General features: G+C 38.6%; 1 protein-coding gene across 2 annotated transcripts in view; it reads right to left on the bottom strand.

Annotated features, from left to right (window-relative positions):
• cfap299 (cilia and flagella associated protein 299) overlaps positions 1–20,435 on the bottom strand; it is an 80,686-nt gene extending 60,251 nt beyond the window's left edge. The window contains exons 1-3 of one of the 2 annotated variants that reach the window (XM_042422414.1): positions 20,210–20,435; positions 17,270–17,412; positions 1,999–2,089 (exon numbers count right to left, since the gene is read on the bottom strand). In XM_042422414.1, the coding sequence (XP_042278348.1) occupies positions 1,999–2,089; positions 17,270–17,412; positions 20,210–20,317 (342 nt within the window). In that variant the 5' untranslated portion in view covers positions 20,318–20,435. The remainder of the gene's footprint in view (positions 1–1,998; positions 2,090–17,269; positions 17,413–20,209) is intronic. The other variant, XM_042422413.1, reaches the window with a different exon arrangement.
• Positions 20,436–22,832: the final 2,397 nt, after the last annotated feature.

Genomic DNA, 22,832 nt, shown 5'->3' with positions numbered 1-22,832 from the left:
CAATATTTTTAGATCTGTTTTACTACTTTCCAGTCCTTCTATCTTCATAATCATATCAGCTGTAGGTCGCAGAGGCAGCAGACGAAGCAAGGTATCCTAAAAGTCCATCTTCTGAGCTCTTCCTCGAGAATCCCGAGGTATTTCCAGGCCAGACTAAATATGTGCTCCCTCCAACCATTACAGGTCTGCCCTTGGGTCTCCTCCCAATTGGACCTGTCCAGAACATCCTGATAAGATGCCCAAACCACCTCAACTGTTTCCTTTCACTGTGAAGCAGCATCAGTTCCACTCCAAGGTTCCACCAGATGTCTGAGCTCCTCTCCCAGTTCATCTTGTGAAGAATATCAATTTAGGCAGCTTGTATTTGCAATCTAATTTTTTTCGATAATAAAGTGAGGGTTGGAGCATGGATAGACTGGTAAGCTGAGAGTTCAGCATGGAGGCAAAGGTGATCTAGTACAATGCCTGCATCATCACCAATGCCACACCTATTTTCCTTTCGATATCTCGCTTTACTTTACCCTTTAACGAGACCCAAAGGTACTTGTACTCCCATGGGGCACCCAAAAGAGGTATTTTCTGACCATTTCCTGGCACAGCACTGCAGCCTCAGACCTGGAAGTACAGACTTTCATTCCAACCGTTTCACACACTGTTGCAAACTGCCTCAGTGTGCCCTGGAGGTCACAGTCTCTCCACTCACCAGCTGCATCTGAAGATTATGTCCATGAAAATAACAAAAAGAATCTGTGACTAGGCACGGCCTTTGCTGAGCACAACTGCAACTCTGCAAATGCCCAATTGTGGAGAATATGGACACAGCTCTTACTGGAGATATACATGGGCTGCTACAGCTAGTAGCAATGGCCCTAGCACCCCATTTGTCCAATGTAACCCCCACAAGAAACTCCTACATTGTCATAAGACTTCTCCAAGCCTGCAGAGCAAATGTAGAGTCAATGGGCAAACTCCCATCTTCCAGTTCTGTCCAACACCTCCAGGCAACATTAGAGAGGCAGGCCAACCAAGACAGTCCAACAGTATCCAGAGCCTTCAGCATCTCAGAGCGAATCTCATACACTCCTGGAACCTTGCCACTGCAAAGCTTTTAGACTACCGCCGTGATATCAGCCAGAGGGCGAAAGAATCCTTATCTCTCAGCACTCCATCAGGCATGTACTTGGCACTTCTCACCCTCAGCAACTTTGGAAGATGCTGTGTGTAAGGAGTGAGACCAACCACATCCAGTTGGTACTGCTCTTCCTCCCACCAGCTACAGCTCATTTGCCACCAGTGAGGTGATATTCCACATCCCACACAAAGCCAGTTTTTGTAGCCAAGGATGAATTAATCAAGACTCCCTTACACTTAACAACTTGCAAGTATAAGCACTAATCTTATTTAGCCAAATGGTTTGTATTCATATTAAAGAATGACAAGATGTTTAAATGCAAGACAATCATGCATTTATTCAGTTTTAATATGTATGTATTATGAAACTATACAGAACAAGTCCTTGTGCGTAGTAACTAGATATTCAAGTTTCAATTGTTGTATAAATATGGGTGATATTTATACCAAAATTACCAATACTGTTTATGGTGTGAAAATGCATTTGTTTTTATGCAAAGCTAAATAACCTACATGTGGTGGAATACTGTGTTATGAATGCTCCACAAGTTGTTAATACCGCCCGTGCTTATACTCTAGCCCCTCAGATGATCAGACTTAGTAATGAGGTGAGGCCCCTAGAAATGATCTGGGTGGTTCAATCTGAAAAGCACACCTAGGACAAGGTATTTGGAGTTTGGTAACAGGGTTATGGATGGGAGAAGGGCGGGCAGCTGGCTCTCATGGTATTTGGAGAGGGAGGGGGGGGGCGGCATTTCCACTCAACTTGACACAGTATGGATTTTGTTTCCATCCTAATGGAATTGCAGAAATATTTGAGGGGAATCCCATTACGTAGCAATTGGAGTGCTGTAATAATGTACTCACAGTCATTTTCCCACTGCGGTTGGCCTCCTCTCGCTCTGCCAGGGCTTTCAGGAAGTTATCTTTGAGTTCTTTTCCTGCACTTGCCAGTGTCCTGGAAAAGACAACACTCAAACGGTTTGAAATGTTTCTCTTAACCTGAAAAAAGTCACATAAAGTCTTAAAGGTTCTTTATGGAAGCTTTTCACCATTAAACATAATGTAGCTTCAGGGTACTTTGTCCTTTCTTTGCTTTATAAAAACAATTAAGTAAACAATATTCTTTGCTCAAGTGCAAAATCATGCTATATTTTTTCCCTTCTAGCTGTTTTGACACTGTAGAAGCGAGGTGTTTCCTTTCCATGAATTTCTATTAGTTTCCATTTCAACTGTTTGCGAGCATACTACTATATTTTCCCAGATTTGAATCGGAAAGTATGATACATAAAATGAGTACAACTAATTAATAAGCATGCAAGATGAAAGATAAGATGGAAGCCAGAAAGAGCATGACATGCAATCAAAGTCATGAGGTAGACTCAAGCCAGCATCTAGTCAGCACTTCGCCAAAGCTGCCAAGCTCCAAGGACACGCCTGAATACTCCAAATACCATTTCCTAACAGAAATGTTGCTGGATACTGTTGATGAATTGGTTTTTTTTTTTTATTTTGAAATAAATCTGAAAATTGCAAAAAATCATCATGCCAAACGGCAGATGTCACAGCTGTATTTTCTAACTTCAGTATGCAGTGCAATATTAATCATATCAGAGTTAAATGACTTTATATGATACTGTGGCAGCATTTGACACTCAGGCTGGCCTGTTTCCATGGAAACATGGTTTTGGCACACACTGATGTATCCACACCTGAAAAAACATTGGCACTAATATTTGAACAGTTAACACTGCTGTACGAACAACAGAACTTTGGCATGTATCCAGGATTGACTGTGCAAAACATTCATCAGATCCACACTAAGTTAACATTCTTAAAGGCAGTAAACAGGTCATTGGTAACCTCTCAGTTGTGGTTGGGAATGCAGAAGGAGAAAGAAAGTATAGAAAATGGTAAGAAGTATGAAATCAAAGTTACAGTGGAGTGGAAAAAACAAAACACCACTGTTTCTATTAACTTCAGCTATCTGAAAGGTTCATCCGTATTAATAATTTTTTTTATTTTACATTTAGTCCATGTGTGTGCCGTGAATTTCTGCTTTTGTACATTTAAGTATTTCAACCCCAAAGATGATCTGAGCTCTGTAAACTACCTTTATTTTCAACTAATTTCAGTTATTCAATTTTTTATTCAATTGGTTTCGACCAATTTTATCCAATTAAACATTGGCATGATAGCAGTTAGCTCTTTTCCTAGCAGCACAGGTCCACTTTGGGACTTACCAACCAAATTGCTTGAGATAACTAACCTAATTTAGATAAATATATTGGTTTATTTAATTATCAAAGTTATCAGCACATGGCAACTGAGAACTTCAACCAACATAGGGGGGGTATCACTTGAAATTTTTCAACAGCATCTAGTGCGAATACAATACCTGAGACTCAGTGCTGATGTCAGATTTATACTTTTTAGATACCTTAACTTTGAAAAATATAAACATATTTTTTCTACCAAACTGTCAAATGTTAAATTAACACAGACAGCCTTACAGAAACTTTGCCTAAATAAAATACAGTCTAGTCTCTTAGTAAAATTATGTTTTAAATCAGGAAATATCTCATTAAAGAAAAGATTAACAAAATTATGACTGTGACCACACATTTGATGCAAGCTTTCACTACTTGAGGGTTTTCAGTACTTGGTGTTTCAGACACATTTTGGTCTTTTGCAAAAATTGTATTTAAGTTAAATATTTAAACCTAAACAGAAATTTTAATAGTAAGTAATAATCACAAACTTCCTTGCAAACACTGAGTTTTAACCAGCAATCCCCTACTTATATATCTGTTTCCTTCATCTTTATGGTACTGTTGAATATTCACATTTACTGAATCCAGTTCTGTCTGCTGCACTGAGAATTTCAGTGATTCTACATTAAGGGCTCCTAAAATCCACTTTCCATTTCCAAAGGATTTTGAAAAGCCACAACAGCCACAACAAGCATGGACAAACAACCAATTTCTGCTCTTAGTTTATCTTAGCATTAAAGAGTCCAACAGTAAAAGAGAACAGGATCTGAATGTCTAAATTTTCTAGAATTTGGAAATGGATTGTAATTTATACTCGTCGTTTGGACCGTGCCCCATAATGAAAGTCTTAAAGGAATCACACAGTGGTAAAAGTGCAGGGACAGCACATATTTGGAGGCTGGAACCTCACTCCATCTTCTGAGTGAGTGAAGGATTGCTGCTGGGTCATGGGGGCCGCGGCCCCAAAGTAAACACAGGTGTTGAGGAGGCAAGTGACTGGGGTTACCCCATCCAGTAGCTAAAGCAACACACACAGTCACGGAGAGTGAATAATACTTCAGCAAAACATGTGGACTGCTTCAAGTTTCAGTTTCCCGTCAATTAACAAATTTCTTATCAAGCCTCATTTAGAAGGGATAACAAGAATTTTGCTATTAAATGATGGTTATTAGAGGCTAATGACTAGGTATTAAGCTAGCTGTGATCCAGCCCTGTGTTTTAAGTGTCTTGTTTTTGGATTGTGGTCAAGGCAGGTGGGCCCTGAAATTAGTAAAAAAGAGGTGAGGGAGGGATGTGAACAGTCACCATCTGGCTTGTTGAAACAGGGCTAGGTCAAAACCTAGTATATGGCCGGACGGTGTGTGAAACACTATAGAGGGCTTTTAATTGGAAACGGATACAGGAAGTGGTGGCATTCAGCTGACTGATGGTGTAACTTCATGGTAAATACTAGGTTGGATCAGCTGGAGGAACGAACTCTCGTGAGGTTAGGGTTAAGGTTAGGGTTAGGGTTATGTTAAGGTTAAGGTTAGGGTTAAAATCTCGCAAGAGTTTCGTCCCTCCAGCTGGTTCAATCTAACACCAACCTAACATCACGCAGTCACGCGGCATTCGGCCGACCAGTGGTGTAACTTAATCAGTCAGTCACTCAGTCATTTAGTCAGTCAGTGACAGACTTTTGCGTTTATAGGGCTGGCCACGCTGTTGCAGATATGAAATTACTTTTACCAAGTATATGTAATGTTGTGCAAAAAGTTGAGAGAAGAAAACAATAACAAAACCACATAAATCTAATTTTGAAGCTCCATGAGTCTGGGTTTCAAGATTTTTTTAAAGATCATTCTCACCACAAATATGAAAGCTATAGGTGTTTGTACAAAGAGTATAACCTAGTATATTTAAGTTTCCCTGACAAGCGACCTCTAGCCGGCATGGGACCAAAAAATAACAGCAGCATTAGGCTTTTATTGAAATGATATACGTCGAAGTAGTATGACAAATGAAAAAGAGGAGGTCGGCATGGATGGTTGGGTGTATAAAGTGTGTGCAACTTGTGCAATTTGCATCCTGTCTAGAAACAACGATATTGATTTCTTTTAACCATCACCATGATCTCTCGCTAACCTTAACCAAGTAGTCTTAGTTGCCTAACATAAACTAAACCTTAATCATGCAGGCAGCAGATCAGTAAATGTTCATATGAGTAATTTATGGAACATCAAATGGGTTGTTTTGGAAGGGATTCACATACAAATTTTTGTCATTTGGGTTGAAGCATTTTTGGGTTTTTTAAAATCAAAACCGACAAAGTAGTTTTTGAAATTAAATCAATAGGGAGGGACTAAAATGGTGTGCATAAAATGATAAAATAACTGGAAACCCTAAAATATAAAGCAAGAGTATCAGGTATTAACATGTCTCAAAATAAATGCCAGAGAACCATCAGTAAATGAGCCAATACCTTGTTACGCTAACAGTAAGTCATAACAATTGGACTTAACAGATGTTACATTACAGTCAGTTAAGGTCAGTGAAAGTTGTGGCAACACTTTTGATCAACTTCATGTCGCAGATTATACAACTATAAATAATTATAACTATGGCGTGAAAAAGTCCTGTCATGCTTTATGTAACACTTTGTCCACCTCTGCTGTGGGTGAACAGATGTTCCGGCACTGTGACTGTCCTCTAAGTGTGTTTATGCACATATAAACACAGCGTAATGTACTCAGCCTTATCCAGAGCTGAGGGGCCTTCTTCCTGGGCCGTGAGCCTCCTAAACTGTTGTTTTAAACCAGCATTTCCTCAGTAATATCTACACTCTGTAGCCCTATCAGATGTTCTGGATTTGATGTCTTTGCATTTTGATTGTTTTTCAGCTTAGATGGTTCTATTGTATAGATTTAGGCACCATTACAGTTTTTAACATATAGTTGAAATTGTAAAATTGAACCTGCTCGTTCAACAAGTCAACTGCTTAAACAAAATGGTTTTTGTTTTTTTTTATCCTCCATATGGGCATTTATAAAAGGTTAGTATGAAGATTAGAGACGAATCATCACAATTGTATGATACATAATGCACACTAGAATCTGATTTTGTACAGATTATTCTATCTCAAATTGACTTTTCCAATGAAACTTGCAATCTTTGTTGTTATTCTGCAAAAAAAAAAATACAGTGATATTTCAAAACTTTGTTGTTTCACATGTGTAACTGGCAAGGTAGAATGTGTACTGTACCATAGCAGGACTAAAGTTTGCTTTCAGGAATAAATAAGCAAATTCAAAACTCAAATTTGCACAACTGCCTTGTTCTTTTAAACTTGGAAACTGGTTCCAGTTCAAAACTAGCCTTGTCCTAGATCACTGCTCACCTACTGATGGCTGTTTCCACTGGTTTGTTTTGGTTGATCAATAAAATTTTAGGTTATCTGCTCCTTGCAACCGCCAAAACTGCAGTTTCCATGACAACTGTAAGTACCGTTGATGAGATGGAAACATGACTCGCTAATGATCTCATGTGCACTTCATGGTTTTGTTACATGCTGTTACATGATCTTTTTGTGAGGGGATGTAATATATATAATAATATATACAGTAGTTTCAATCCACAGCATTACATTTGCATTTGAGGTTGTGCTAATTTGACAAAGTTAATGTGATTATAGATATAAAAACTTTGTCTGCATTCTTGCTTACACTTTCCCCTTTCAGAGGCCTCTGCACTTCATGTGTTTACTACTGAATATACTCACATCCTTCACTTTTGAATTTGTGTTCACCCCTAATGACCTACAATCTGAGGAATGATGCATCTCCCTTCTGATCTCATCAGACAATTTCCTTTTAGTGTTTGCACAGCTGAGGAAAAACTATACTTATTGCAGGGAATGATAAAGAAATTCAATATACTGTACTGTAGCAATTTCATCACCCATGCCAAACAAATTTGATCTGCACAAACTTGTGTCCTCTTTCACAAGTGCAAAAATTTGCAACAGCAAATAATTCCCAGCATAATTAATGGAATGTCATTAAAAAGTTCTTTGCAGAATGGGAGGCTAGCATTCCTCCTTAATTTGTAGGGTTCGTTTTGCAAATAAATATTCAGCGACTGGACAAATAGTGTTTTCCGAGAGATTTTCGTTTCATGACGGGTAACAGATGTTGTGCTTTGAAATAATTTCTTCTTTTATTCTTGAGATAGATTAACAGATTGAAGCTTTCATTAGCTTGCAGCTTTCAACAGTATGGCAGATGGGAACTTTCAATAATACAGTGATTTCTTATGAAACAACACATACTGTACCAGAATATTTTTCCTCAGAGTGCTTGGGAAAATGAATCTTATGGAAAATATTATTTTGGGCTGGTGGACGTCAAGGGAAATTCCACACAGCATGACAATTTACTTTATTTTGGGCTTTTTCTAAAATCCTCTGTCACCTCTGATTACAATGAACTGAATGTATCAGTTACACATGTGCTACGCATGATATTCTACCTGAGCCTTCTTTGTGTATTGTGGCCACCTTAGCTTTTGGGGGGTTGGGGGAAGGTTGCACATTGCGCATTGCCTGCCTGAGAAGTGTGTATTTTTGAATGTGGATCAAAGGAATCATTGTCATCTTTTACACAATGAGTTCTTATTGAGGAAAACTGGATGTATTCTATTTGGAGACACAACATGGAGTAGAGCTCTGTTGTATTCAGTGATTGAGAGGCCAAACACAGAGTGAAAGAGCTGTAATGATTCAGGTTCATGTTTTGAAGTCGACTCTGGTGTGTAGATTTGGACAGAGCTACAGGAAACTTCAAAGTTTTAGAAAAAAAAAAAATCTACTCCAATGTAAGTCCTAAATTAAGAGCAAGCTATCATCCCTGAATGCCTGCTTCGCACATGTTAACAGTGTGGTTTCCTCCTCATCAGTTTATTAGCTTACAATTGAATGAAAAGCAACACTTATGAAATCATTTAAAAGTAGTTTCAACTGCTGATTACTAAAGAATTTCCTTAGCAACCAAATTCTTACAAGTTTTTTTTTTTTTTAATTAGTGGTTATATACTGCTGCAACTATTCACAAGCTGGAGCTGAACTTTCTTATACAAAACTATAGAGTCATGCTTACACTCTAAAATCAATTTAAAAAAAAGTGGTGGCAGTAAACACCAGGTTTCAGCAAGAGAGGCCTCTGCCTGAAGGAGAACCTTACAGTCTGATTAATCCATCACGCTCATCCTCAATCTACAGCACTTAGAAGTACAAAGGAGAAGATGACAGTGCAGTCTGATAGCCTGATGTTAAGAGCTATATGATGTGGAAACCACTTCCTCCCCTTCATCAAGGGGCACTGAGCTACAGGGTACTGGGTGTGGGTAAAGGCCAGACGGTTTCCATGACATATGATTTAACATCAGAAACCGACTGAGTCTGAGGTTGAAGGATGTGAGAGGTAAAAGTGAAAGAATCCTCAATAAGTCATTTAGTGTTGCAGAAGCTCATTATAAATGACAGTCACCAGGTTTATATGATGTAAAATAGAATAAATCACTATAAATCAAGAGTAAACCGATTTGGATTAAACTTTTAATCTGTTTTTTATAAACCCATCTGTCCTGAGAGAAGTGATTCATTCTAAATATTTCAAAAGCCAAAAGTCTCAAGTCTGAAATTTCTGCTAGAATGTTGTATGTACAACTGTATAGACCGGTAAAAACAAAACAACTTCCCTAATTGGAATTTGGCTGAATAAGTATTTTTCTTGATGTTCTTACAAACCTGTGACTCAAATTTTTAACCGATTCTCAATTCCAAACTCTCCTTACCTTACATCTGTGTGTTACGGGGTAGCTTGCAGATTAAAATGTTTATCATTAACATATGAAAGAAAAAAAATTATGCAAGATGTAAATGCACACAAAATGTATTTCAACCAATCAGATCAGTCAGACCACATCTAAACAAAATCTTATTGTCTTGCAATTGATGCGATTGAAAGCCCTGGAACAAGCTAGTCACGTGGAGTTCAGATTATTTTGTCGAGATAAATCATATTTTTTTGTTGTCTCACATATCAAATGTAGCCGATGAGTGAGGGCAGATGCTTCATTAAATCGAGTCATTACTATGAAATATGCAATGACTTCTAATACGTGGAAACATCCAGGTCAAAGGACAGCTTGTTATTTATTAACTGCTGCACCAGCTGGTCCCGAAGTGGCGTATATGTTGATCTATGTGCTGCGTGGTGGGATGTGGTGGCAAGCTTAAGCCTGGCAGGATGTGTGTCTCTGGACAGAGCTTGCAGGGGAGAGCTCCAAAGTTACACACCCGTCCAAAATCACAGAGTGCAAGGAAGGCAATTGGCTTGACAGCACATGTAATAGAGACTGCAAAACCTCGTCGCCTGAGGGCCCTCGCCAGAGTAGCAGTCGTGGAGAGTGGCGGGGGTTTGGCTCGCTAAAAACGAGGCTGGGATCAGCTTTGTGAGGCTTCTCATGTCAGTCACATCCACAATCTTATTTTTGCTAAGCATCTGGAGGTTGGATCCGCAGTGAAATGTATTCACTGTGCGTGTTCGTGGCACTGGTTTTACTTGGCACAGCAAGTGATAGCTCACTTTTAATATAGAGTAGAGAGTTAGAGAGCGGAGAATTCTTGAGGCAGACTGTAAAAACGTAGCAGCACAATGGACAATGAGCATGGCTGTGGTTTGGACTGTGGGGAGATCGCGGGGAGCCTGATGGAAACCTCGCAGGGCTGCCGTGAGCACGCGAGGTCAGGACATATGCTGACATGGACTTCTGGGCCCGAGCCAGAGCCGGAGCTGAGAGGAAGCAGAGGCCTCACGTCTGCTCAGCAGTGCTCCCCTGCTCCCTTTGTTTGTCTCTTACTTTATATCAAATGTTATGCTTAAGCAAGATAAAAACTTGAGACTATCAGGACTTATAATATGGATGTGACACTTTTTTTTTTTTTGTTTGTGCTGAACAGAACACATTTTCCAATTTCCATCTGAAAGGTTGAGAGGTTTAAGTGGTGAAGAATATATAATAGCAGGAGAAAGGTCCTGCTAAAGTCAAAACAAGTATTTATGATAAGATATGACACTACGCCTTTGAGACAAATGGACACACAAGCCTGATTGGTTATGTCACTTCAAGAACAAAACACTATTAAATCAGAATCCAGTACTGACTCCACTTGTCAGATTTCTTTAGGTTTAGTTTTCAAAAAAATGTGAGTAGCTAAGTAATAACATTACATTAGTAATCTGTTTATAATAATTTAGCAGCTGTGGTAGCAGCTCTGACACCATCATAGTTTGTTAATTAGCATTGAACACTAAGTATAGCTGAGACTTATGTGAATATCACTAGTTTTGCAGATATTTAGCCCAAACTATATTAATAATAAAATCAAATTTGAAATGATGATTATGTGAGAGGGAAAGCTAACAGATCACAAAGGTTATTACAATTCACCGTGAGGAAAAAAATAAACATCTGTACCAAATTTCATAACAATCTCTCTAGTAGTTGTTGAGACATTCCACTCAAAACCACAAACGTCAACATCAAGGTGGCACTAAAGCAACATTATTCATTAAAGTCATTAAGATTTGGTCACCTGGGGACCATGAATGATTTCATAAAATTTGATGGAAATCCATGCAATAGTTGTTGAGACATCTCAGTCTGGACTACAGTGACACTGACATCCATAGAGCCGTAAGAATCAAAACTTGATTATCAAAGAACTAAAACTCGAGTTTTGTCTGATAGATTACATTTGCTCTTTACCTGAGTGCTTTATACATTGTTCTTTACTAATTAAAAAAAAGATGAAATAGATAAAAGATTCAGCTTAACAATTCTGCATATTTTACCAACTTGGGATCAGATCCAAAATTGAAGCTGACTATCACAACCCAACCCTGTTCTTGTGCAACTGTTGATCCTGACTTTACCCATTTGGCTTCCCCCAAACCAAACAACTGCACAACTGACTAAGCATCCCATTCATTCAAGTTTCCTTTTTCAATCACGTATTGAATTTCACTTAGGTCTGATGAGAGCACCAGGTCTTTTGTTTGGTCTTTTTTTGTGATGTGCTGGCAAAGCCCCCCTTTCACAGCCAAGCTGTCAGGAGGAGTATGTTGTCCTTAAGAATGAGACTAGGGCAACAACAGGGCAACATCTGATTAGCATTCACGGCACTATCTCCACTCCCCTGGTATTTTATTACCACAGGTGCAGGGGCATTCATTGATCAGATGCACGCTACAGGCGAGGTTAGCCCATAATTGAAAACAGCTCTATTTATACACCTGCAGGCACTAAAGGTCTCCAAGAGAGCACAGGGAGGTTGAAAAGAAGAGAAAGGAAGGGGAAAAAAACACAGAGTAGTGACAGAACAGTGAAAAAAGACATGCCTTGGGAGACATAGGTTAAGGCCTACAGAGAAGGCAAAAGGCATTCCCAAAACAGCATGGCTACCCAGTGCCATGAGTGGATAAGTATGCAGGTGCAAAACTCTTTAGGGGAAATACAAGGTTCTGAAAAGCAGATTACCATGTGTTGAAAAGGGGCACAAATAAATGCAAATCCAAATGCATGTTTATTCCATAACATCACTTCTGTAATTTGGATTTTTTTTTGCTAGCTGAAGAAGAACTACATTTAGTTTGTTTACCGCACAGCTGCCAGTTTTTGTGACCACACTAATTTTTCAGAACACTGTACTGATTGTGCTTAGCCCCTTCGCAGGTGGTACATTGCATCCCAGGGCCCCGTGTTTTCACAATGTGACCATAACAGGAGGTCATGGGGTCAGTTTGGTGGAAGTCCAATCAGAAAACCACAAAGGAAATAGCAATCTGCATTTTAACAGAGAAGGTGACACAGCTCAAACTTGCCACTTTTGATGGAAAGGGCCTGCAAAAGCTGTGCATTTTTTTTCTGTCTTGTCAAGGGTTTTCGCAAAAAATTTCAAATACCCAAGTGTGGGAAAGCAATGAAAGCTGTTAATTAGTTCAAAAGCCATACTTTAAAAAAAAATATGTCAGCCTATATTCGCCTACAGGTTGTTGGCATTGAAGCAATAATCCAAACAGCAGGTGAAATGTACTAAATTTCTTTACCCACACTTCAGTCTCAGGTCACATAATGTGAGAGAAAAGTGTGAGAAACTCTAAAGACAGCAGATGTATCAGATGATTATTTAAAGGTTAAATTTAATATAAAAAATTAACATTAATTTGCTGAAAGCTATCACTTACCTAGAACAGGATCACATCCAATGTAAAGTGTTTTCCTTTTGAAATAACATAACACTGCTGGTTAATTACCTTGGAGAGGATTCAAAAACCACTCGCTGCAGTCCAGCCAGCTCAGAACAACAGACTGTAAAACGGTTATGAGTGATGCTTTTCCCAGCAACGTCCGATTATTAACGGAGCATTTTCATCTGTCTACTGAAGAGCACTGATGAAAACGCAAGCTACTCCTTAATTAATAATGATAAAAAAAAATCAGATAAAAGTAGAACCAGAAGGGACTATTTTCTATTTGAAAATATTTAATTTCTAGAAACAGGTGCTTTAGTATTCAAAATAAAATGGATGGAAGGCTGATGGAAAGCAGCTAGTGATAAAATCCGTCTTCCCATTGTTTCTAATGAATATGTTCTATATATGTCAAAATTTAATATGAAAAAGGCCAAATGGAAACAACTCTGCACCCTTATTACACTTGTGGTGTTGACATTCATTGAACATGTGCCTGGTTAAGACAAAGTTCCATTAATTTTGGACTCAAACGTTTCAATGTAACTTTGTAATGGTTGAGGTAAATTTATAAAGGAATACTTAACTGAAAATCCATCTTTTGAGTATCAAAGTATTCACCACTGGTGTGCTTGACAAATGGCTCTCAGAGTAGAGTTTGAGTTGAAATTGATTCATCAATGATTCATCATTTAAAGTCACTTTTCAAGCAAAAATGCCAAAGATTTTTTCATTCCAGCTTCTCAGTTGTGAGGATTTGCATGTTTCCTTTGTCTTATGTGATAGTAAGTTAAAATAAAATGTTAAATGAATAATTATGGTAGGGTTAATACTCCCCCGTCAGTGCCCCTGATCACTGGCACTGGCAAAAAGAACTGGAGTTGGTCCCCGGCTCCTATAGGTCAAATGCAGAGGACAAATTTTCTTTCAATGTATGTGAGTGCTGAGAGATGACAATAAAGGAATGTTAATGTAAATCTTAAAATCTTTCAGTTTTGGACTGTGTGGCCTCACCTTGGGCTTTAAGAAATTGTGATCTTTGATTCACAACGGTTATAACAGATTCCAATGGCAACCAAAGAAAAAATAAATCAAAAAAACATAAAAACTTATGTAATTTATGCTATAGAAACTTCTTAAACCACCCCAACATAATCCATTTCTCCACTAGAGCTGGCTGGGTATTGTTTGAATTTTTTTGTTACTAGTGCAGATACTTGGTTTTGGTACAGACACCCATGATACCCAACTTGAGAAATATGAACATGTTTTACTATGAAACCTTTTTAACAAGAGAAATCAAGGTTTTCTTTTGTAAAATGTCTTATATAAAGCAGCAATACAAGATATATAATAGAAAATGGCAGAATTCTGATTCAAATTAGGAACTACAGTATCTGAACAATGGATGAGTAGACAACAAGATTTCAAATCTGACCAGACACTTGATGCAAACTGTTGACACATTTCAGTAACTGACAAAAAAATATCGCCAAGCCCCGCTCTGCTATTGATTTTATGTTCAAAACATAGCCAGATATTCTGTGTTGTTCTATCATCTCCTTGTATCCTCTAATCAACAGCGGAGAAAATGGATTATGCAGCAGCAGTTTGAGAAGTTGGACAGCTAGATGCTTTTTTTCAGACATTGCAGAATCACTTTTCAAGGCCACAGGGTGCAAATGTTTGATATTCATAACACGGGTTCTCGGTGGAGGATTTCTTCAAAAGCAATCTGACTGGATGTTGTCAAAGTGAAGTATCTGATCCTCTATTCCAATCAAATTTGTGACCTTTACACCACACATTTCAGGATCACAGACTTCACAACAACCTCGACACGGATGTAGATCTTGGAAACGGAACAAACTGCTGTGTATATAACATCCCAGTGTTCCCGTACAACATTTCCCTGGATCCTGTTGGGACAAGATGAAAGGCTTTGTGGCCTAATATCACTGTAACTGCAGGTGTGGAGGCTCCCATTTCACCAGTGTCACTGATGTTCACAGACGTTTGGAGGAGGCGGTGGGGTGGGGGGGGGGGGGGGGGGGGGGGGGACAGCGGCGAGACATCTGCACGTTTGGATAAGCATCTGAGGGTTCAATCAAATTCAACACCTAGCAGGTAAATGTTTGGATACCTCTAAAACCCCTTAGTGTATGAGTATGTAGTGAGTGTGTGTGTGTGTGTGGTGAATGGTCTTATCTGGAGTCTGTTCTGGCTTGTCATCAAAGGTGATACCACAACCACATGGCTTTATCAAGAATGAGAACAATATCTGTGTGATGACTTTCCTCAGGAGGGGCAGTTTATAAAGGACTCTAGTTTGTACTTTTTGTCATTCGGCTTGTTTATATTAACGTTTTTGATCTGAATTTAAGACAGATGTTCAAATAACAGCCACATTCATACCAGGACATGTTCTTGATGAATTACTCACATTTATCCTGTCTTTTATTATAGATGAAATCACAAAAGATTAACTGAGCTGCTCAAATCGCTACTGTACCAGATACGACTATAAAAGATCCTCGTAATTAATCGACCACATAGGTTGATTGTACCATGCACTCCAGAACGACCCATAGGAGAGTTTTTGAATATGCCGTAAACAAATCACTGTTAAAAAATAATGATGTTTTATGGTGTGATGACACTGTGGTTAAGGTCTGGTTAGGTTTAAGCACAGAACCACTTGGTTAGGGTTAAGGAAAGATCATGGATTGGGTTAGGGTTAGGGTTAGGGTTAGGGTTCGGGTTAGGAAGGGTTAGGGTTAGGGAAAGATCATGGATTGGGACCTTCATCGTCATGTCAACAGTAAGCACCATGACCATTGTAGTTACAGTTTTTAAAAAACTGTCCAGACTCACGGTTGGAAACATGACACTGGCAGCTGGAAGCAGGAAGCGAACAGTCTCCTGCAGGTAAGTCCACCTTTTTGCAACCCGCCACCTCCGAATATGGAAATCTGTCACATTATAACAGACGTCATCTGAACTGCCACGGCCGCTTGATGGTGTCTGTTGCTCAAATGTAACTATAGGTTGTTTTTTGGCGACTGAATTTATGACCTATACTGTGGTTTTTCTTGGGATGACGGGCTGAAGATTCTGATTTTATGACCTGTCGATCTTTGATTAGCAGTCAAATGTAAAATGCATTTTACATTTTCTTCCACAGATTCTACGGCGACAGCTCATTGTAAGAAGAATTTAATGTCTAAAGAACAAAGAAAGAAAGAAAAATACATTGTGAATTAAAGTCTATATCTTAAAACTTCACTCAAACTTTGACTTAGCAACTAACACCCAATAAGAGGGATGTGGTTAACAGGCTTTGATATTTTGATATGCTTGATTCTCTACCAAAGTCCCAGTAGGAACGGATAAGCTGCATAACTCCTCCGACCTTCTCTACAGTGTAATTGGTCCTTCAGATTGTTCGGCTGTTCTCTACAGTGTAATTGGTCATTCAGCTGACAAGTGTTATGTATGTGTGCGTATTTGGTGTCAAAGTCCTATTAGTTGAACTTTGGTGGAAATCAGGAAAGTGTGTGTGCCGCTAGTGCTTGCGCAGCTACCCGAGAGAACACATCCACATCTAAAATAGTGCTCTGGCTAAGTGCAGTGGTGAACTTGTGTGTCTAATGGGAAACCACTACTGTTTTCAGACTGACAATGGGACAGCATCAAAACACAGCCCGCTCATTCATTTCAATTAGATCACTGCATTGATGCAGCAAAAGTATCCATGCAGACGGGCCCTGGTAAAAACATGCTGGACCGTCCGGCAAAAAAGTTTGACCTAGTTTGACCTAACTTTAATCACAGCACAATGTGACATCATTCAGCGTCATTGGCCAATAAAATATGCATGTAAGTGCAATGTAACATAAACAGAATGTGTCTACTGTTTAGTGAGGTGAACAGTCATCAAGACAAATCAAGTCGAAGGACAAAATAATTTTCCACAGCTGTGAAATGTCCCATCGTTACACATGAGGGTCAAAGACCTTTGACCCTCCCAGTCAAGAGAAACAGGAGGGTCAAAGGTCAGAATGAGCTACAGAACAACAGTCCTAAAGCTGCTAGTCAGTGTCTTGCTTTGACCCTGTGTCTAAAATATAAATAATAGTTTTGTAACAATAATAGACATTTTAAAAATGTGCAAAACACCTTGACAGTAAAGAAAGTCTTATTTAAATTTAAAAAATATGGATAATTCATATCTGGTTTGCAGGTAAATCTGGCTGAACAATAGTACAGAAACTGATACACAAGGAGCTCCCAGCTTCCAGCACAACAAACGCATTCTAGGGAGAAGACTGAGGACCACTCGCCTGAAATATTCTTCTTTCACACTGATGAAAAGTCAATAAACCACAGAACACTAACACAGACAGGCAGAGAGGAGGACAGTAACTTCCAGACTTTTAACAGCCAAATTGAATTTTCAGAATATAACTGAGCTTCCTGATATCAAGCATTTTGTATGGTGGTTGGGTGTGAAGTTATCTTTCCTGTTAGTCATGCAGACAGCACCTCAGAGGGCGCGGTGAGAAGTTAACTCACATTGGCCGACTCCTGTTATAGGAAGCGTTGGTCTTCACAGCCTCTGCAGCCTGAGCAGCTGCTTTCCTCTCTTCAAATTCCTCCCTGCTCAGGACCGTGCCCTTGTGGCCGTGCTCCACCAGCTTGCGGGCCAACTCCCTGCTCTGCAAGAGAAAAGAATAGGAGAGGAGTCAGTCAAGGAGAGGTGACACGGGCCTGCAGTCAGGACTGGAGATTCTCAACGTTTGTGAGATTTCTGAATTTGGCAGCGGTCTATGCTGTGAGATAACTTACAAGACGGCAACTAACAGTTATTTTCATTACTGATTGATCTGTGGATTACTCTCAATTAATCATTTACTCTATAAAATGTGAAAATAGTGAATGTGACGTCTTTAATTGGCTTCATTTGTCTGAACCACAGTCAGACAATAATACTTTAATACTAATAATACTATAAAACAGAGGAAGACAGTAAATCTTCATATTTGAGAAGCTAAAACCAGTTTCTCCAACACCCTGGTTTTGAGTGAGCAAGGGAATTCACCCACCACCACTAAGTACAGACAAATAAAGTTTAATATTTTGTCAGTAAATACGATTCAGGATTTACTCACCATTCTGCTCTGTACATAAAAATGTGTTTTCACTGCACTGCCTAGAATATGGAATTTGTTCTGCAACACCACAAGCTTCATATGGGTTTAATGTGATTTCATGCTTATGCACAGGTGCATTCATTTTCTTTGTGAGTGTGTGTGCGAGCATGTACGTGTCAGTGCCTCAGCAGGGATTGTTAACTGCATTATTCCAATCACTGTTTGCAGACCCAGCATCATTAAAGCCAAACCATAAAGTCATCATCTAAAAACCCAATCTTGCTGTCAAATCCTGTGGCTTGTCAGATCAAAGCTCCTGCCACATGTCCTACTACCCAAAAATCCCAGCAGCCAGGACTGTAGTGTCCGCACCAGCGTGGAAAAGTTATATTTTCCTTCAACTTTGATGTGGCTCACTAGAAATGAGTCTCAGACATGTGCCGTTCCTAAAATTGGCTTGAAAATCATTGTCTTTATTTTCAAGGCTCATTGAATAAGTCTAGTTGAATGAGCTGCTTCTTACAGTCGACACACCAGGACCTGGACTAATACTCCAGAACATCTATCCTGGCAAAGGAGGTAGTGACTTTGTAATGCAACCTCTTTGACTACTTCAGGGTTCTGAGTACACAGTCATAGTTTGTGAAAAGTCTGAAACAACATCATCCAGGAAAAATTGGTTTATAATTAGCGGATTTATCAGAACTTAGGCCTTATCAGCATGACTGCACAGGTTAGATGACCTGTGATGACTGTGTTGTGTCACAACACGGGGGTGAATGAGTTTGATAGTGATTGACTGCAGCTGATTATCAGGTCAGATATGAGTTGTTCTCTTCTCTGTGTGGACACAGGTGTTCAAACAAAGTGGCCACTACGGTGGCTATATATCATTAGCAAGTATGCCATCTGCTGGGCGAAAAGCAGCTTAACCACTTCTGACAATCTCATTCCACTATTAAATATATATATATATATATGTATACATATATATATATATATGTATACATATATATATATATATATATGTGTGTGTGTGTGTGTAGGTATAATATCTCTTAGGTATCTTAGGTATACTTTTATTTTACTATGTATACTATGTATACTGGCAGAAAAAAATCCCTCAAGATGAATCAAGTTATATTTTATCTAATCTTAACTCCAGATGATCTTAAACATTTTAGGCTGATTTAAAAGCCTATTTAGAAAAACAAAACAAAAAAACAACATGTTTTTATCTTTTTAAATAAATCACTGCTTTTAAAGACAGAATGAGGTCAACATGTTTTAGTAATAATGGTGGATACATTGCAGCTTCTGAAAAATTGATAATTAGACTACTTAATTTACGGTCCCAATGTCTCACCAGAAGTCTGAGAATTGCTGTCAATACCAGAGTAATGCTGGAGACCACACTGTCAAAATGTCTAAACAGTAATTTACTAAACATGAATATCACACACACTAACATTAGACCAAGAACTCACTAAGACTTCAAGAAACATCTGTGGTGTCTTTTGGTCTGAGACAGAGAGTGTAGAGTGATAAAAATATTAATTTATCTACATTCTCTAATTAGGCAGTCTTCATCTGACTGTGGTGAGCCAAACCTCTAGGACTATACCTGTGTTTTACTGCCACCTAGCGTATGACTAAAACAACTACACCGACAACAAACTTACCTACATGGCAAAGACTTCCACCAGATCCATTGTATTAATGTAGAAAAGGTTTATGAATGCTACGGAAAATTGTCAAGAAAACAACGAGAATTTAGAAAACGCTTACATGTGTACATAATGTAGTAAAGTTGCCCCTAAATATGTCGTTTAGAGTAAAAAGAGGATCCTACGCCAGATTCCATTCATAATTTTGACAATTGTGTTAACTTGCTCAACGGCGGTCAGAGACATACTTTGTAAAACATCTATTAAACAATTTCACAATCTTAAGGAAGCAATGTTCAATACGGCTACTACTAAACTGTTTAAACTGCATGTAACTTAGTGAAAAAACAACTTTCACTAACGATTATCCTGCTCCACGTCTTCTTCCGCCACAGTAACGTTAGCTATCAGCACAGACGTCTCCACAGCAACGGACCTGAAGAAAGTGATTTAGTTTATTGTTAATCAGATCGTAATGTAGGATTTAATATATGCCGAATTCAAAAGGGTGTCTTGGTAAGTTAGAAAAAATCAAAAAAAGTGTTTTAACCCTGCGCACTGTTGGAGATACCTTAAATGTGTCTTCATCTCTCAGTTTAGTGAATGCGGTTTTGACTTGGCGTACAAACGTTGGGGGAGAGGTTATCTATAACGTTAGAGCTTACGTCAAATATTTGTAACAGTGTAAAACTCACCTCTAAGTAAAATAAATCCATTGGTGTGACTTTGGAGTCGAGATAATCCTCGTAGACCTTAAACTTCATTGCAGAATCGAAGAAACGACCGGCTGTGTTGTAATCCATCTTCCCGCTGTCTGTGTTGTTAAACGGTTGCTACGGCAACCGCCTTACCTGTATACCGAGCAAACAAGCAAACATGAACTTTTGCAGAACACATTCAAATCAATTTAAATGCTCATAAAAAGGTTATAATGACAATGCTGGAGAGTAATGGTGATGATGCTATCACTTTTCTGGTCTTCTTAAAAAAGATCCCCTCTAGAATTGTATCATTAAAAACCTAAAAATTTCCATTTATTCCTTATTGAAAAATCCAGAATTGACGAATATGCAAATATTGTTCATTTCAAAAGTTTAACTGCTGGACAAAAGAGGTCCCTCCTTCACTGAAAAGTCTATTGTCAGTGTAAGTGTGCAGTTAAGGCTTCACGTTCCCACGTCACACTTGTGTGAGTTGCATACTGGACCATGATTAACCTTTAAGCTTGTTGTGAGTCACAAATCATGCTCACAGAGAAACTCTTCAGCAGGTTAATGTGAAAACAGCCCTCTAGTGTGACACTCTGCACATACATCATTCTGCACAGTGAGGCTCAAATATCCAAGTGAAGTGACAATAAAGAAAACACATTTTTCAGCGGAGGGGGATTTTACAGCTGCACCAATCAGTATTTTTCATATAAACAATGGATCAAATGGCTTTTGTAATATGAAACCTTAAGCTTATAGTAATGAACCCTGCCCAGTGATAAATATCATCCAATTCTACTATTCAATTTAGCCTATTTTAGCTCATTGTTTTGGTTTTCCAGCCAGCAGTCTACTCTTACCAGCCTCATTTCTATCAGGAGCAGGCAGCTCTTTTAATTGAAAAAGCTCTAAAAAAATCCACTGTATGCTACCTAAACAACAGACAGGCAAAGTTAGCAACTAGCTGGTGAAGAAAATAGAGCATTTAGCAGCTAAAGAGACAGATACACTTTCTGAGGAGTTGCTGGACACCCACCCGACGTTAATACGAGTGTGAATATTACAATTAGATTTATTGGATGGCCAGAAACACAACATAAATGAATGATAATGTTGGTCTTTTTCTGCTGGACGTGTGAATAGGCGATCATTTGCTAAGACATTAGCAAAAAAAACAACTTCAGACTGTGATAATATGTTGTTTGTCGACAAAAGTTTTGTTTTCTGCTGCCAAGTGGCCATAAAACTGGCTTTGCAGGTTTAAATGAGGAGTCTACATCTGTACTGGTGTGAGTGACTTAGCCTATTTGTTGTGGAGTGCTTTATAATTTAGTTTAGCATTAAATAACCATATTACCACAGGTGGGAAGAATAGCCTATCAATATTTTGTAAGTGATATGTCTCTAGGCTGTGGTTTATCTGATTAAATTCATTGAAACTAACTTACACTTCATGTTGGGCCCAAACTTGGAATAATCTACCAGATGACAAAGTTATCCAGTCGAATGATGTCAGTCCCTAAATCCTGGCAAATCCACACTATTTGGCACCTTTTCTGACTGTAAAATACAGAATAAAATGTTCAGTGGGAATGTTCTCCGCTCCATTTATAGAAATACCGTGACTCTTGGCTGTCATTATCATCTTTTTATTATCATTTTGTTTAATTTTCTCAGGCAGCATGACTTTTAATGGTTCTGCAATGACGTTCACGGAAAGTGAGGTAATGATAAAAAAAAATATTGTTATGAATATGCTCTCATGCGGTAGCCATGTAACTTTCAGTGTGGTCATGCGACCAATATGAGCATATGCAGACAGACAAATAAGACAAAAGGAAGTGAAGGCAGTTGGTTGGGCAGAAGTTGGTTAACGAGGGAACCTGCTCCTTCGAGATCAACTTGAAATAAAGATTGTCACGCAACCTTTGTCTCATTTCTGAGGTCACCAAGGGTTTTCTTACCTAGAAATAAAGACCCACTGCATTATTTAATACAGTTATCAATTATGAAAATATAACTCTGTGACAACAACAGAGGTTTATGGCACAGAGCAATAAGAAATATCAGGCTTTGGATGCACACACTATAAGTAGATCAATTCATTGTTGGTTTAGCTCTGAACACGAGATTTGTTGACAATAAGAAAAATATAGCAAATTGCCAAAGAAAAAGCTGCTAACTTACAACACAAAACGTAAGCTGAGCTCACCATTTCCCCATTTTTATCTCACTAATTTGTCTCCGCTACATGTTTTGTCAGTTCTCTTAATTTTGTTTTCTTTATTAATGGAAGTAATTCAACTTTCAAAAGGTTTTGAACTTTTCATCATTTAAAAAAATGTGTGTCCACAACATTTAATCTGAGATTTGTACTCAATTCATGTAACATTTTGAGACTCTGTTCCTCTTCAGTTCAAACTTGACTATATCATATTTGTAAAATACATATCACATGCAGTATACAAAATACCTCTGAAGGCTGGAATATTATTAACCACCTTTGAATAACAGCATATGCTCCCACTATTCTCACAATACATTCGCCTGGCTTACCGAGCAAGTCAAATGCTAATATGTAACATACATTTTTGTGCCACACTACAGC

The sequence above is a fragment of the Thunnus maccoyii genome, chromosome 9, assembly GCF_910596095.1.
Source record: "Thunnus maccoyii chromosome 9, fThuMac1.1, whole genome shotgun sequence".
NCBI classification, from domain to species: domain Eukaryota; kingdom Metazoa; phylum Chordata; class Actinopteri; order Scombriformes; family Scombridae; genus Thunnus; species Thunnus maccoyii.
The sequence above is the reverse complement of the archived record's forward strand: the minus strand, read 5'-3'. Positions and strand labels throughout refer to the sequence as shown.